The sequence below is a fragment of the Helianthus annuus genome, chromosome 4 (genome assembly GCF_002127325.2).
Source record: "Helianthus annuus cultivar XRQ/B chromosome 4, HanXRQr2.0-SUNRISE, whole genome shotgun sequence".
Classification (NCBI taxonomy): domain Eukaryota; kingdom Viridiplantae; phylum Streptophyta; class Magnoliopsida; order Asterales; family Asteraceae; genus Helianthus; species Helianthus annuus.
Window position 1 is genome coordinate 201,055,335 of NC_035436.2, and position 13,600 is coordinate 201,068,934.

General features: G+C 37.5%; 1 protein-coding gene across 1 annotated transcript; it reads right to left on the bottom strand.

Annotated features, from left to right (window-relative positions):
* Positions 1–626: 626 nt before the first annotated feature.
* On the bottom strand, positions 627–7,737 carry LOC110937965 (nuclear pore complex protein NUP93A). The gene is made up of 15 exons (XM_022180432.2): positions 7,474–7,737; positions 7,281–7,372; positions 5,622–5,688; positions 5,487–5,546; positions 5,262–5,351; positions 4,915–5,184; positions 4,733–4,828; positions 4,475–4,609; positions 4,287–4,340; positions 4,120–4,203; positions 3,338–3,424; positions 2,366–3,256; positions 1,336–1,517; positions 951–1,242; positions 627–861 (listed from the first exon to the last, which is right to left on the bottom strand). The coding sequence occupies exons 1-15, from the start codon at positions 7,573–7,575 to the stop codon at positions 784–786; spliced, it is 2,580 nt and encodes an 859-aa protein (XP_022036124.1). The 5' UTR covers positions 7,576–7,737; the 3' UTR covers positions 627–783.
* Between the last annotated feature and the right edge of the window lie 5,863 nt (positions 7,738–13,600).

Genomic DNA, 13,600 nt, shown 5'->3' on the forward strand with positions numbered 1-13,600 from the left:
CTCTTAATGGAACCATTAAGAATTTTACCAATGAGAAGATAGAAAAATGTGACATGTGATGATTTACCATTCAGATGTTACCTCTTAACCATTCAGACTTGAGGTTACCTCTTATTCATTCAGAGGTTTTAAACCATTAAGAGGTAATATCTGAATGGTAATTAAGAGGCTACCAAACAGCCCCTTAGACATTTGCCTTTAAATGCTTAAGCATTATACCGAGTCTGAATGTTTCAGACCTCTAATCTGAATTGGTCAGATATTTGCCTCTAAATGGTTAAGCATTATACTAGCTCTTAATAGTTCAAACCTCTTACTTCAAACACTTAACCATTCAGAAGTTGCCAAACAGCCCCTTAGAATCTATGCACCGAGGGCCATTGCTATATGTAACTTAACTACATAATCGTGTCGTATACTGCCATTGCGAAATTATGGTGGCACACAAATATGTGAAGTTTTCTACAGTCGTGTGATAAGGGACTGTAGACAAGGGACCAGCTATGTAGCTATGCAACACATACTTGCTGATTCAACTATGGCTTATATCAGACTCAACAGAAAAAGTAACTGCAGAAGTATTCACCTACTACTTTATGAATAAAACATAACCCAAACACAAAAGGAGCTTTAGAAACCGACACTTGCAGGTAAAAAACAAAACTACAATAGCATCATCATATGAACCGTTACAATATTAATAATAAACCATACATTCATAGTTGCATAAAACTAAGTTTCTTGCTTAACTCACTCACCAAAACAAATCTCGCAACTTTGGTTTCACAAGGTACGCGCCACTCTCTCATACAAGTCACGTGGCCAGTTGCGATTCAAATTATTAGCAAGGAAATTGACGATCTGCGCAAGAAATGTAAATAAGTTAAACTCTTTTATATAAAGTGTAGAGCGAATGGGTAATATTTTTACATTTATGACAACAAGCATACCTTGGTCCTCAATGCACGAAGTGACCCATCGGAATCCCTGACATTGTCTATACACTGAAGAGCAACCTTAAGAAGATCCGGAACACATGCTTGAACATAGGGAGACAAATTTTGGAACATGTCTGCTGACGTGTCAGGTGCTACGGGATCAAATGGAAGAAACGGAAGCTTTGCGACCTCCCTTAAAGCATCTAGATAATGTTCTTGTCTTGCTAATTTATGAATAGACAAAATTGTCTCAAGTTGTCTTAGCAATGTTTCTTGCTCTAACACGTATTCTCTCTCTTGCAGACTGCACAATTCGGTTATGCAATAGTTTATAAAACTAAAATCATCACAATTATAATGATGAAGTTCAGGACCGAAGTTAAGGTTAAGATCTGACCTGACATGCGGATAGTATTTAAACGTCTCAAGCAACTCGTTTCCCGAATGAACAAGCCCAGCTGTTCGGCTCTCACCGTCCAGTCTACCGCGTGATAACGAACAGATAGCTTCAGAGAGACCCTTGTTTATGATATCCAATGCTGCTGAAAAAGCCCCGATTCTCTTCTGAATTTCTATAGACTGAAAATCAAGACAAACATTACAGAAGTCAGTGATTAATAATGATTAAGAATGATTAAAACTAGGGCTGAGAACCAAACGTTCAGCGACCAGTTCGAGAACCGTTCGGCGATCAGTTCGTGTTTGTATTTGTTCGTTTATTAAACAAACGAGCACGAACGTTTGTTTAGTTAAATGAACGAGTATGAACAGAAGCCGCGTTCGTTCATTTATGTTGGTGAACATCCAGTAACGTGTTCGTTTGTGTTCGATAGTTCATTCGTGTTTTTAGTTTTTATATTTTATTTAAATACTTCAAAATTCCGATAAATAAAATATTTAATAAGTGTCGGTGTATTATATATTTTGTTCATGAGCGTTTGTTTGTGTTTGTTTGTTTCTATTTGTGTTCATGAACATTAGTTTGTGTTCATCAACGTTCGTTTTCGTTCATTGCCTAAAATTAACAAACAAACACAAACGAACACGAACAAGTTCATTTCCTTAACAAACAAACACGAACATAAAATCGTGTTTGGTAAGTGTTCATGAATAGTTCGTGAACACATATATTTCTTAACAAACAAACAAGATCTTGTTCGTGTTTGTTCAGTTCGTTTGCAGCTAAGGGGAGAAAAGAAATGATTCTCTCATTTTCTTTTCTCTTCTCTCCGTTTCTTTCCAAATTGGAAAGATTAAATTTAGGCAAAAAACCTCTCATTTTCTCTTCTCTCCTTTAATGAAACTGTGGAACACAACTAAAAATTATTTCCTTCCAAATCTTTTCTTTTCTCTCATTTAATGAAACTCGGGAACACAGTGTAATTAAGATGATTAGTTATTGCTAAAGCAGAAAGAAGAAAGTTTACTTTGTCGGTAAGACCGGCTTCCTGACACTGGCGAGCGGCTTCAACCAAAAACTGGTGCCTATCTTTTTGATTACTCAAAAACCGCACTAACTCACCTTCTTCACCCGCACCTCTCGGCCCAAGTAACAGAAGAATTCCACCGTCACGTAACAATACTTCCATAAGAAGTTGCTGCATCATCAACGTCCGCTGCCTTTGCTGATCTACGTTTCCCCGTCCAGACCATGACAGGTGTCCACCGCCCACCGTAGCAGCAGCTTGCGCGTAATATTCCAACGCCACAGAAAGATTATTGTGCCTCAAGTAAAGTGAACCGTACTGTCTAATAATGCTAGCTGACTCAGCAAAAGCATCCATCACCCCTATTTTATGACCGGTCCCGCCAACATCAGATAACACACCGTGGTCTGCTAACACGATTGCGATATGAGCAGCATCGATGTTATACCCCTCATCTCCGATATCCTTTGACAGATATAGGACAGCTGGAACCAACTGTATGCTCAATAGTAACACGTATGGATATACTAATGGGTCTTTTCCGTTCTTTGTATAGTACGATGGTTCAAACTTGTTCAGATAAGCCTGCAAATCGTCCAGGCTGTAAGGTGATACGCCGTCGTTTAAAACGACGGAAGTCGAGTCTCGAACGGCGCATAACTTGAACCACAAGAAATCCTCTATGGTGTTGAAAAGTGTAGGCTGTTCTCGAAGTAAGCGATCGATCTGTCGGCGGGACCCGGATATGAGTGCGTACAGAAGTAACTTTTTCTTGTCGAAAGCACCTCGGCCTGCTCGATCACCCATTCTAAACATTTTTTCACATTCTTCTGCAGCGATAGAAGCCGTCTCCACTGATACCATGCCTCCATTTGTGATCCATTCTGCCAGCTGTCAAATTAAGAATGAGTTAACAACGGTTTAATTTAAAGACTTGAAAAATAACATACCATGTGATCACAAGTTTAGTACCTGTGATGCAAATTGGTAAGAAACACGAGAGCGTGAAGCAACATCCCTTGCATCATCATAGTACCCAGTTCTTAAGCAGAAATAGATCTGTATCAGAAACGAACATTAGTAACTTGATTAATGAACTAATGAAAGTTAATAAATAACAAGAATTTTGACCCGTGTCGCGAGCTGCGGTGGCAACATCACGTTTGTGACTTCGTTACTCGCGTAACGATGATGACATTCACGTGTGGTGGCCGCACATGACGTTACGCGTTTTTGACTTTGTTACACACCGTTACGTTTGTGACATTAACGTCATTAGACATAGATTAAAAATAGTATAATTTCTCAGACGTTGCGGCGTAAAGTTGTAAAAGTAATTTAGACAGCGGTGAAAAAGTCGTAAAGGTTAAAAAGTCGTAAAAGTAATTTAGACATTAACGTGGATAGGCATAGATAAAAAAAAGTATAAGATTGTGTCGCACTTTACAGTGTAAAATCGTAAAATTAATTTAAATGAAATGAGGTGTCAAGTTATTAAGTAGAAAAGGTTGGCAGGTCAAAGTTGTAAATTACCAAAAGTTAGAAGTGAATGTGTAACTTACTTAAAGATGAGGGTTAATACTGTTTCATGTCAAAAGTTTGAAGGTGTGAAGTGAAAAAACTAAAACTTTTAAATGATGTAGTAGTCTAGGGGTTAGAATGTTAATTGTGAAAGTTGGGGGGTTAGTTTGTGGGTGGGAAACCCCACCGACCTTTGAGTTTAAGATAGTTATAACAAGTAGATCGAAATACACCTGCTGCCACGTGGTATCAACAGGAGGCTGCCTACGAGCATCACCTGCATCAAAATCGAGAACACCATAGTCTCTTAAACGGATCTGCATTAGAAAAATTGAGTTAGTAAAGATAGAGACGCATTGAGTATTATATAATATGTCGATAAAAGTGAGTGACCACAAACCCTAAGAAAAGCATGAATCCGCTGCAAGTTTCCAACTACTCCACCAAGAGCAGCCTACAATAAGAAAAGTAAAAGACCAGAAAAATCAAACATTAGACATTGAAAAACATAAAGCAAAAAATGTGAGATTAAATGAAAACACTAAGCTAAAGAAAACAAAGTGAAAATATCCTATATAACTATATTACCTGTGCGGGATGACTTTGTATCATTTCCATGATATACTTCTCATGCCCCAATTCCAAATGTCTCCTTGCGCCAATTACTAGTGACATTTTCTTTGAAACATTTCGTGGAACGCTTGAATTCTCGCCCAACAAAGTCTGAAATAGCATATTATTGTGAGAAGATACATGAGTTACGATTATATAACATGTTTCTGCATTTACAAATTACAATAATAAAATTACAAGTCGTATGAACAAGATTGCATAGTAAGTGTGTACCTGAACTAAATGCCAAATCTTACCCATGGTAACAGATTTACCGCTAGAAGAATCCAAACCAAGACTTTCATATGCACTTTTGAAAGCGGTAGCCGGCTGGCAAATAGAATATATTACACATTAAAACTGTTTATTGAATCCGCAAACGTAAAAACTGAGTGATAGATTATTCACGAACTTACTTTAAATGTTAAACCACGTTGTCGGGCATCATTGAGAGTCCTAACAACCTCAGCGTATGCTTCAGCCTTTTTATCTATGGCTGGCTTATCAGCTATTGGTACAAGCTCCATGCTAGAAGGACCAGATGAAACATGAGGGCTAGATGTTAGAGATAATATCGGTCCTGAACGGCTAGCCCCGAAGCTTGACTCGTTTACGTTGGTCCGTGGTAACGTTGAAATGCGGCTCATACTGTGAAGAAAATCCCTTTTTTCCTTTTGCCAGTCATCCTAAAATATATAAAACAAAAAGTCATTTAAAATAAATTCATCAACGATAATACAAAATATTCCTTGTAGAAACTAACCTCTAAAACTGTCATCATGTAGTCACTAAAATTTCTGAGATTATCTTTCTGAGCTTCCTGAACGGCGGAGACCATTGCCATTTCATGAACCTGAGATTATGAAATTGTGACACGAATATTGAGAATTAAGTAACAGTTGCTTGTCATTTCATTCATGGCTGTGAAACAGTCGTGCGTAACTGCGTATTTAGTTCAATGATTTGCAGAAGTAGAGGTGTTAAGTACCTGCTGCAAGTATTCTTCAACGCTTGTAGCCTCAGCCGGAAAAACATCCTCAAAAGTAGTCTACAAACAGAGTTACAAGATTTAACAAAGTAAGAATGAGTGAATAAGTAACTAATACGAATGGCACAAGAATACCTTCAATTCAAATGATTTTAGATCGCGTGCTAGTTGCTCAGCATTTATCCCCTCACGTGCAAGTAGCCTGCACATAAGTTAACATATCACACATATTAGCAAGTGCTACGTATCAAAACTTGAGTTATCGGTTCTCAACATCAAACAGAGAAAGTTCAGTGCACTAATAATAAAAACAATAAGATCCATCATCCAAGATCAAGAACCATAAATAGCATCCTTAAATCTAGTGCCTTTTCCTAATACTTTTTAGTTGTTTTCTTGTATGTTATATGAAAAGAGTCAAAGACACATGTGATCATCATCATACTCAGTAAATCCCACCAATCCCACCAATAGCAAAGCTAAGGTAGAGTCTGAGGAGGGTAAGATGTAGACAGCCTTACCTCACCCCGTGGGAATAGAAGAGCTTCCAGTGAGACCCCCGGCTCGATAGTAGTTTTGCATCAAGCCTTGGACATAAGGCACATAACACTCAACAATCGGGACAAAGGCCGATTAGTGCATGTACCCTTTTGTCTTTCGGCTATCAATGCCACCATATGATGTGTGATTAACCGTCCGCCGCTGATCTTGCATTTTTTAGTCAAAGACACATGTGACGCAAATCCAAAATCAGGACTACTCCAATGATCATTAATGTCATAACTAAGATACACATTTTAGCATATTAGCATCATGATCTTGCATTCTCGTTTTAGTTTATTTTCAATAGTCTAAATAACAAGAACTTCTTATACAAGACAAACAAAATATCTTCATTCACTAAACAGTAACTCACATCCAAAAACACTTTTCAATGCAAGATCACGCACAACTACACAGTAGTCTAAAAAATGAACTCTAGTGTAAGAGAGTATTGAAAAGCAATTATTAGTAATTCAACATTTACACTATACAGAGTGGGGGGCTTGAAAATGTGGCGTTATGCGACATGTGGACGACACGTCAACACCCGTCAGAAAAGTGGCGCAATGCAAAAAAGGGCGGAGTGGGACGAGGCGTGAAAGAGTGGCGTTGTGTGACACGTGGCATACACTTTTTATATGTATTTTATATTTAAAAAAAGGAAAATCAAATAATAAACCCACCACCCAATCAAAACAACCCAACACATCACCATCTTCTTCACCACGCCGGTGAAGAATCCAGCGCCCAAACGTCCATGCCATCGACGGGCTGGTGTGCACGGCGTGGAGAGGCAACCACGCCGGATTTCCACGCCCACACTGTGTGGTCTTAGATGAACTATAAAAGTTCATGTTACTTACTCTTATTGCATCTAAATAACTTAAGACCTTCATGTTACTTACTCTTATTGCATCTAAATAACTTAAGACCACCGTGATTAGCTAAAAAATGAGGTTTCGACTTTCGTCTATCCACCAACTCCTAGTTTTTTTTTTTCGTTCTTTACCAACGTAATCTCAACGAAAAAAGATACAAACCAAACCAAACGAAAGCGAGTCTAAACTCTTAAGACAATTCTTCAGATTTTGAAGGCATTTGGTATTCTTCACCAGTTACTAATCACATTCTCATCTTAAATTTGTTTCTCTAACAAATACAGTTTCATTTTGTAATATATTTTCTAACCAGCAGCAATTAATATTTTAATAAACAGAAAACTAATTGAATGCAGTAGTAATGAAAACCTACCTTGTGGCCGCAATTGATTGAGAGGGGGCTTCGGTCCTTAGGGTTTTGGACTTGAGCTTCTTTGACAGCGCTTCTAATTGATCCAAGTTTCTCTGAGAGTAATAAACACACGAATTAAATTAAAATAAAAATTAAACGTATGGATTATATGAAAAAGAGATACATAGAGAGTGCGAAGAGAAATGAAAAAAACCTGGAGAGGAGGAAACTGAGCGGAAGGAGCAGCTTGTTCGACAAGTTTGGAAGAAGAATGTAGGAGATCCGTCCAGCTGCTCATATCTGCGTCGCTTGCCATTGTTATGTTGCAGGGAGGAAAGCTTGATTGCGCCGAAGAAGGAAGGAAGGAAGGGGATGACGCCAAAATATATTCAGTTTTGGGGTTTTGGAGCTCAAAACGCAAGAGCCCTAACTTTCGAAAGGGTTGGGGTAAGGCCGTAAGGGTGAGAGGGGGCACTCCCCTCCTCCCCTCTCTTACGCATAACCAATCCTCGTGTGTCACGTCAACTCCCCTCTTAAACTTCCCTAACACCCTAAATTGATGGCGGCACTCCCCTCTTAGGGGACTTGGTTTTTTATTTTTTTTATTTTTTATTTGTTGTAATTATGCATGTTTATAAAAAATATTAATAAAAATTAAATAAAATTTAACAAATTTTTTATTTTTTTATTTGTTGTAATTATGCATGTTTATAAAAAATATTAATAAAAATTAAATAAAATTTAACAAAAGACATTTCAAAGTAGAAAATAAAAATAAATATTAAATTCAAACTAGAAAATTAAAATTACATTCAAACTAGAAAATAAAAATTACATTAAAACTAGAAAATAAAAATTTTAGAAATCGCACGGCCACCCGTACTTGTTAGCGATGTCGCGCTTTCGGGCGAGGATGAACGGCAACATATTTGGCGGAGCATCGTCGTGCGGCTTGAGGAATGTTTTCATATCTCGATCGTAATTGTAGTTTTTCATCGTCTCGCGTTGTTCCGATATGAGCTCGCGAGCCTCCGACTCTTTTTTCTTCCTCAATTCAATCGCCTCCAATTCCATCACGTGCTTCGCTTCTTTCATGGCGGTGTACTCTTTGAATTGTGCCGCCAACTCGGCCGAGCTTCCCTCGGACGATGTCGCTTGACGCTTGTCTCGTCGTTGTGTTCTTTGTGGCGAGGGGTCTTCGTTCATATCGGGTATGGAAGGGTCCACGTCAACGAGCTTTCTTTTTTGTGCCGAACATTCCCCTTCCTCACCCAACAATGGGACTTGGGCCCATTTGTCGTGTTTTCGAACGACCTCCCACGCCTCGACATGTTGAAAACCGTTCGGAAATCTCTCTTTAAATTCTTTTAAAGCGACTTTCATCACGTCGAGATCATTAAATCCACTTCCTCGTGTGCGATCCTACATATTATAAAATAATAAGTGTTAAAAAAATATGAGCTTAGTAAAGAAAATTAAAAGATATACGATGTTAAAAAATATAATTTTTACCGCTTGTTGGTATAGGCCGTTGAAAAAGTTTATTTTCGTCAGCATCGGGTTCCATTTAGACCGTACTTGATGCACGGTCCGATTACTTCCACCAACGGTGGCGTTAAAATGATCTAAAATCTTACGCCAAAAACTATCGCGGGGAACGGAAACCATATGGGTCGAAGGCGGGGGATTGAGGAGGAGCATCCATTGATAACAAATTTTGAAAATAGCCGAAATTGGGTTGAAGGTTGGGTGGTTGGGTGTTGTAAAAGGAGGGGTGTGAAGGTTGTTGGAAAAAAAAACGGGGGTTGTAAAGTATATCCGAAAGGGGGTTGTGGTTGTGCACTTGCACCGCTCGAACCACCACGAGACGGTTGCGAGCCCCGTCCCTTAGTTTTTTTCTTGGCTTCGCGGGGTTGGTTCTCCATTGCTCGGTTTGAAGTGGGTGTGGTTTGAGAGTATAAAAAATGAGTGAAGTGGGTGTGCTTTGAGAGTATAAAAATGAGTGAAGTGGGTGTGATTTGAGAGTATAAAAAATGAATGAAGGGTGTGGTTTGAGAGTATAAAAAATGAGTGAAGGGTGTGGTTATTTATATTTGTTTAAAAAGTGAATTTTTTTTTAAATTCGACCGTTTTAAATATGACCGTTCCTCAAAAAATGTGCCATTCAACGCGGTGAATACACACCGAAACCCTTCCCCGAATCGGGTCCCCGCGTTGATGGCGGCGGTGTTCCCGATCGGGGTTAGGGGTCACCGCATTCACTCCCCGAGTGTGCCCCGGATACCCTAAGGGTGGGTTACAACTTACAAATAAGTTTTATCTTTTTATTGATTGGTAAATTTCTTTTGTTCCTGGTTTTCGGTTGTTGTGTACTGTGTGGTGTGGGACTTGAACTCAAGAAGTTCCTTTACAAAATCTAGGTGTTTAAAAGTTATTTTCCCCAAATTTAATTATAAGTAAACTGCAATTTTATCCTCTGGGGTTTAGGTCAATTGGCACTCTGACCCCCCTAATGAAATAATTGCAATTTTACCCCCCAACGTTTGTGTTATGTCGCAAGTTTACCCCCCGGCGTCAATTTTGTTAACAGATCTGTTAACTATAACTTGAAATGACTATAATGCCCTTTCATATTACCCCCTGTTTTTTGTTATACTCTGTAATATTACCCCCTGCCACCACTGCCACCGCCATTCACCACCGCAACCACCACTGCCACCTCTAGCCACCACCCTCAACCACCTCCAGCCACCACCGTCAATTTTGTTATCAAATATCAGTTTAATTCATCTTGTTCATACATAAAGATTGATTCCTTCCGTTTTAGTGAAATTAGGACCCTTTAATGCTGCTATCAGATTCTTTATAACTACTGCATCAGGCAGGCTTCACTTGATAAGGTTTGTGTAAGATGCAATGGCTTCTTGTTTGTTTCCCAACAGCTGAAGAAAAAAATGAATTAGTTTAAGATGCTCATTACCTGTACATAGGCTAATTGCAAAAGAATCAAATTTGATTCCAGCCTAATGAACTAATCCAGGTGTCAGAAGGTAAAGTCCCTTGAAGGAAAACAATATTTATGCGCCCACAAATTCTGATAACAAATATAAAATGAACAGCCATGGCATCAGCCAGTGCCAGATCAACAATATCAGCTAAAATGAGACTGGTCACTAACACTGAATGGAGTGCAGTATGCCTGTTTAAAGATAATGATGTAGATTCAATGCTTCAGATAATACAAACACAATTATACATGAGATTTGTGAAGCCACAAATCTCTGTACCGGTTCCATTGAATTTTCAGCTGTAGAATGTATTGTAGCGAATGATAATCGTACTAATGCACATGCTAGATGCTCCCTGAGAGAAACTTCGTCCTGTCGAATCACATTGCTATTAACAACACGAAAATCAACATGTTCTACCAGCGATAAACCAAATCTTATCGATTACATAAAGCGACGGCAGAAGCGCACTATTGACGACCGGGATTATGCCTGTGGTGTCTTCGTATATACTGAGTTGCATCCATTGATGATCAATTTGTTGTGAGATTAGAGGGTAAACTGAAACCCTAGAAATGAAATGAATCGAAAAGTTATTGACTTTTGAAGAAGAAGAAGGAGGAGGAGGATGGATGGGGAATTAGTGGTGGGAATAGTGCATGTGCATATGAACAAATATGAACTGAATATAGTGGTGGTTGGAGGTGGAAGTGGTGGTTGTGGTGGTTGTGGTGGTGAATGGCGGTGGCAGTGGTGGCAGGGGGTAATATTACAGAGTAGAACAAAACACAAGGGGTAATATGAAAGGACATTATAGTCATTTCAAGTTATAGTTAACAGATCTGTTAACAAAATTGACGCCGGGGGGTAAACTTGCGACATAACACCAAACATTGGGGGGTAAAATTGCAATTATTTCGTTAGGGGGGGTCAGAGTGCCAATTGGCCTAAACCCCAGGGGTAAAATTGCAGTTTACTCTTTAATTATATATACAAATGAGTATCATCCAATTCCACCCGTTGAAAAAAACTTGTCTGCAATGGAATCCAGTCAATGCATGGTCTGACCATGGATCGATAACCAATCCTATTTCACATTAGCTTTCAAAAGCCCATCGAGCATGATAAGATCATGTTTCAGTTGGAGATAAATGTTGCAACTTCTTTTGCAAAAAAAATATATATACCTTTTACAAGTGGATGACAAAGGTATTTGATTTCAATTTCATATATTCTTATTTTTATACGATATATATTGATGACTTAAGAGTTTTAACAAACATTTTAAACATCTTTGTAAAATTTCACTCAAATAAAAATAAAAAAATTCTAGGTGTTAAGACATTCTATTATTTTCTATTGTGTTTGTATAAATTACATATTATATATTTAGAATTTGTTTACTGAATTTATTAACGATTTTATTTAAACATCAAGTTAATTTATTAGTTTCTTTTATCGATATAAATTTGTTTAATATTTTGTTCTTATAAACACATACTTACCTATGCATAAAAAATACTTTTTAGTTTGAGTAGTTTTAAAAAAGTCTGTTGTAATTATATATAATTATAAGCATATTCCGGATATTACAATAACTTTATTTTAAAGGAATTTGTGTTTTATTTATACTTTATATTAAAAGTGATTTATCTTGTCATTGTCATTTACTTTATAAAAAATATTAAAATAAGATTTTTTTATAAAATAAATTAAAAACTATTTTTTATATATTTTTATTTATATAAATATATAAATATTAACAAATAATAAAATAATGTTTTTGCTAAAAAAAATATTCTACTATATATAAAAATATTTTTGCACAAATCAACCTTTTATGTTATAAATAATATTTTTGCACAAATCAACCTTTTATGTTATAAATAATATTTTTGCACAAATCAACTTTTATGTTATAAAAGGCCATAGTACCCTCACATGCAAAGCATGTGAGGTAACTTAACTATGTTTTTGGATGACGTTAGTTGTAAAGGTTATAGAATTTAACAAAATATGAACATAAAGGTTGGGTTTGACCGATTTCTGTGACAACCCTCACTAAACCAGGTATCCGTACGACTTAATTAACTATTAATTATTGCCTAATTACTGTGCTTAACTGAGATTTCTGATAAACTGCTACCTGATTGTTGATACTTGTACATATCTGCATCATACTTTGATTTTTCCGTCACTACATTATTTATTTACTGAACATTAGTGACAAACATGATGCACAAAAGCACAGTAGCATTTGAACGGATAACCTATCGAACATGCTGATATAGCCAGCATCAGGCAAACACTGCCTCTAAAGGCCTGAATGAGCCAGAATTATTTTACTACACCCGTAGTGTGTGTAGGAATACAAGGGTTGTATAATTGCGTCTCTAGGAATAAGATATAGAGATTGGATGTGCCTAAAACATACTTTAAGCACGGAACACAGCACTTTTATCAACACACTAGCTTCTAGCTAATTAATAAAGTGCCAAAACATAAGGAATTATTCCTGACACTTTGCAGAATAAATTGTGTCGCTAAAAATATTATTTATGACGCTTAAAAGATTACTTAAGCACTTTAACGGATTACTATCCAACCGAACAACCGGACAATACCCGGAGCATAAAAATATTGCCATAAATGTTATTGGTATTTTTCTGAGCCAGTTAGGGTCCCTGATTACCCTAACACCCGCATTATAACGCATTAAACAACTAACGGGGTTAATCCCTAAACTTAACCGACTTAACTTAACTAAACTCTAACTGAACAATCGAGATCGAACCGGATGCCATTTCTTCCTAATGAAATCGGTCACTATGATGTGACATAAAGTGTACAACTTTTGAATATTTTATATTAGTTCGTGGATATCTAGACGACTCGAGAACCGTTGGACGATGGTCTTGATTTTCTCTATAAATAACACACACACACTTCACACAAACTCACACTTTTCACCAACACACTCTCACTCTCTCTTGTCTCTCCCTCTCGGCCGAGAACACTCACATCCATCCATCCATTTTTCGGTTCGTGTCTCTCCATTCCAAGCATACACTAGTGTCGGGGATCACCTACAACGGAGCTTGGAGCAAACGGAAGTGGAAGGACCTCGCTACGTTGCTTTTATCCACGCCATTTTCGACTAGATTCTTCCCTAGCCCCGAGCTAGAGGTATATTGTTTAAAACTCACTCTTGAACATATCTAAAGTGGTTAAAAGGATTTTTAATGGTTGAAAGTCGGTAACCCATCATTCGAATCTAAAAAGTCTACAAAAACATGAAAATCGTTGGATAAAAGGTCATGTCGCGTGTAAATG

What these genes read in the sequence shown, in the direction of transcription:
- LOC110937965 (XM_022180432.2), bottom strand. Translation starts at nt 7,575, where the DNA reads ATGGCAAGCGACGCAGATATGAGCAGCTGGACGGATCTCCTACATTCT. An exon ending in TAAAATCATTTGAATTGAAG is followed by an intron (nt 5,547 to 5,621) that starts GTATTCTTGTGC and finishes CTCTGTTTGTAG; the next exon opens with ACTACTTTTGAGGATGTTTT. An exon ending in TTGATACCACGTGGCAGCAG is followed by an intron (nt 3,425 to 4,119) that starts GTGTATTTCGAT and finishes TTTCTGATACAG; the next exon opens with ATCTATTTCTGCTTAAGAAC.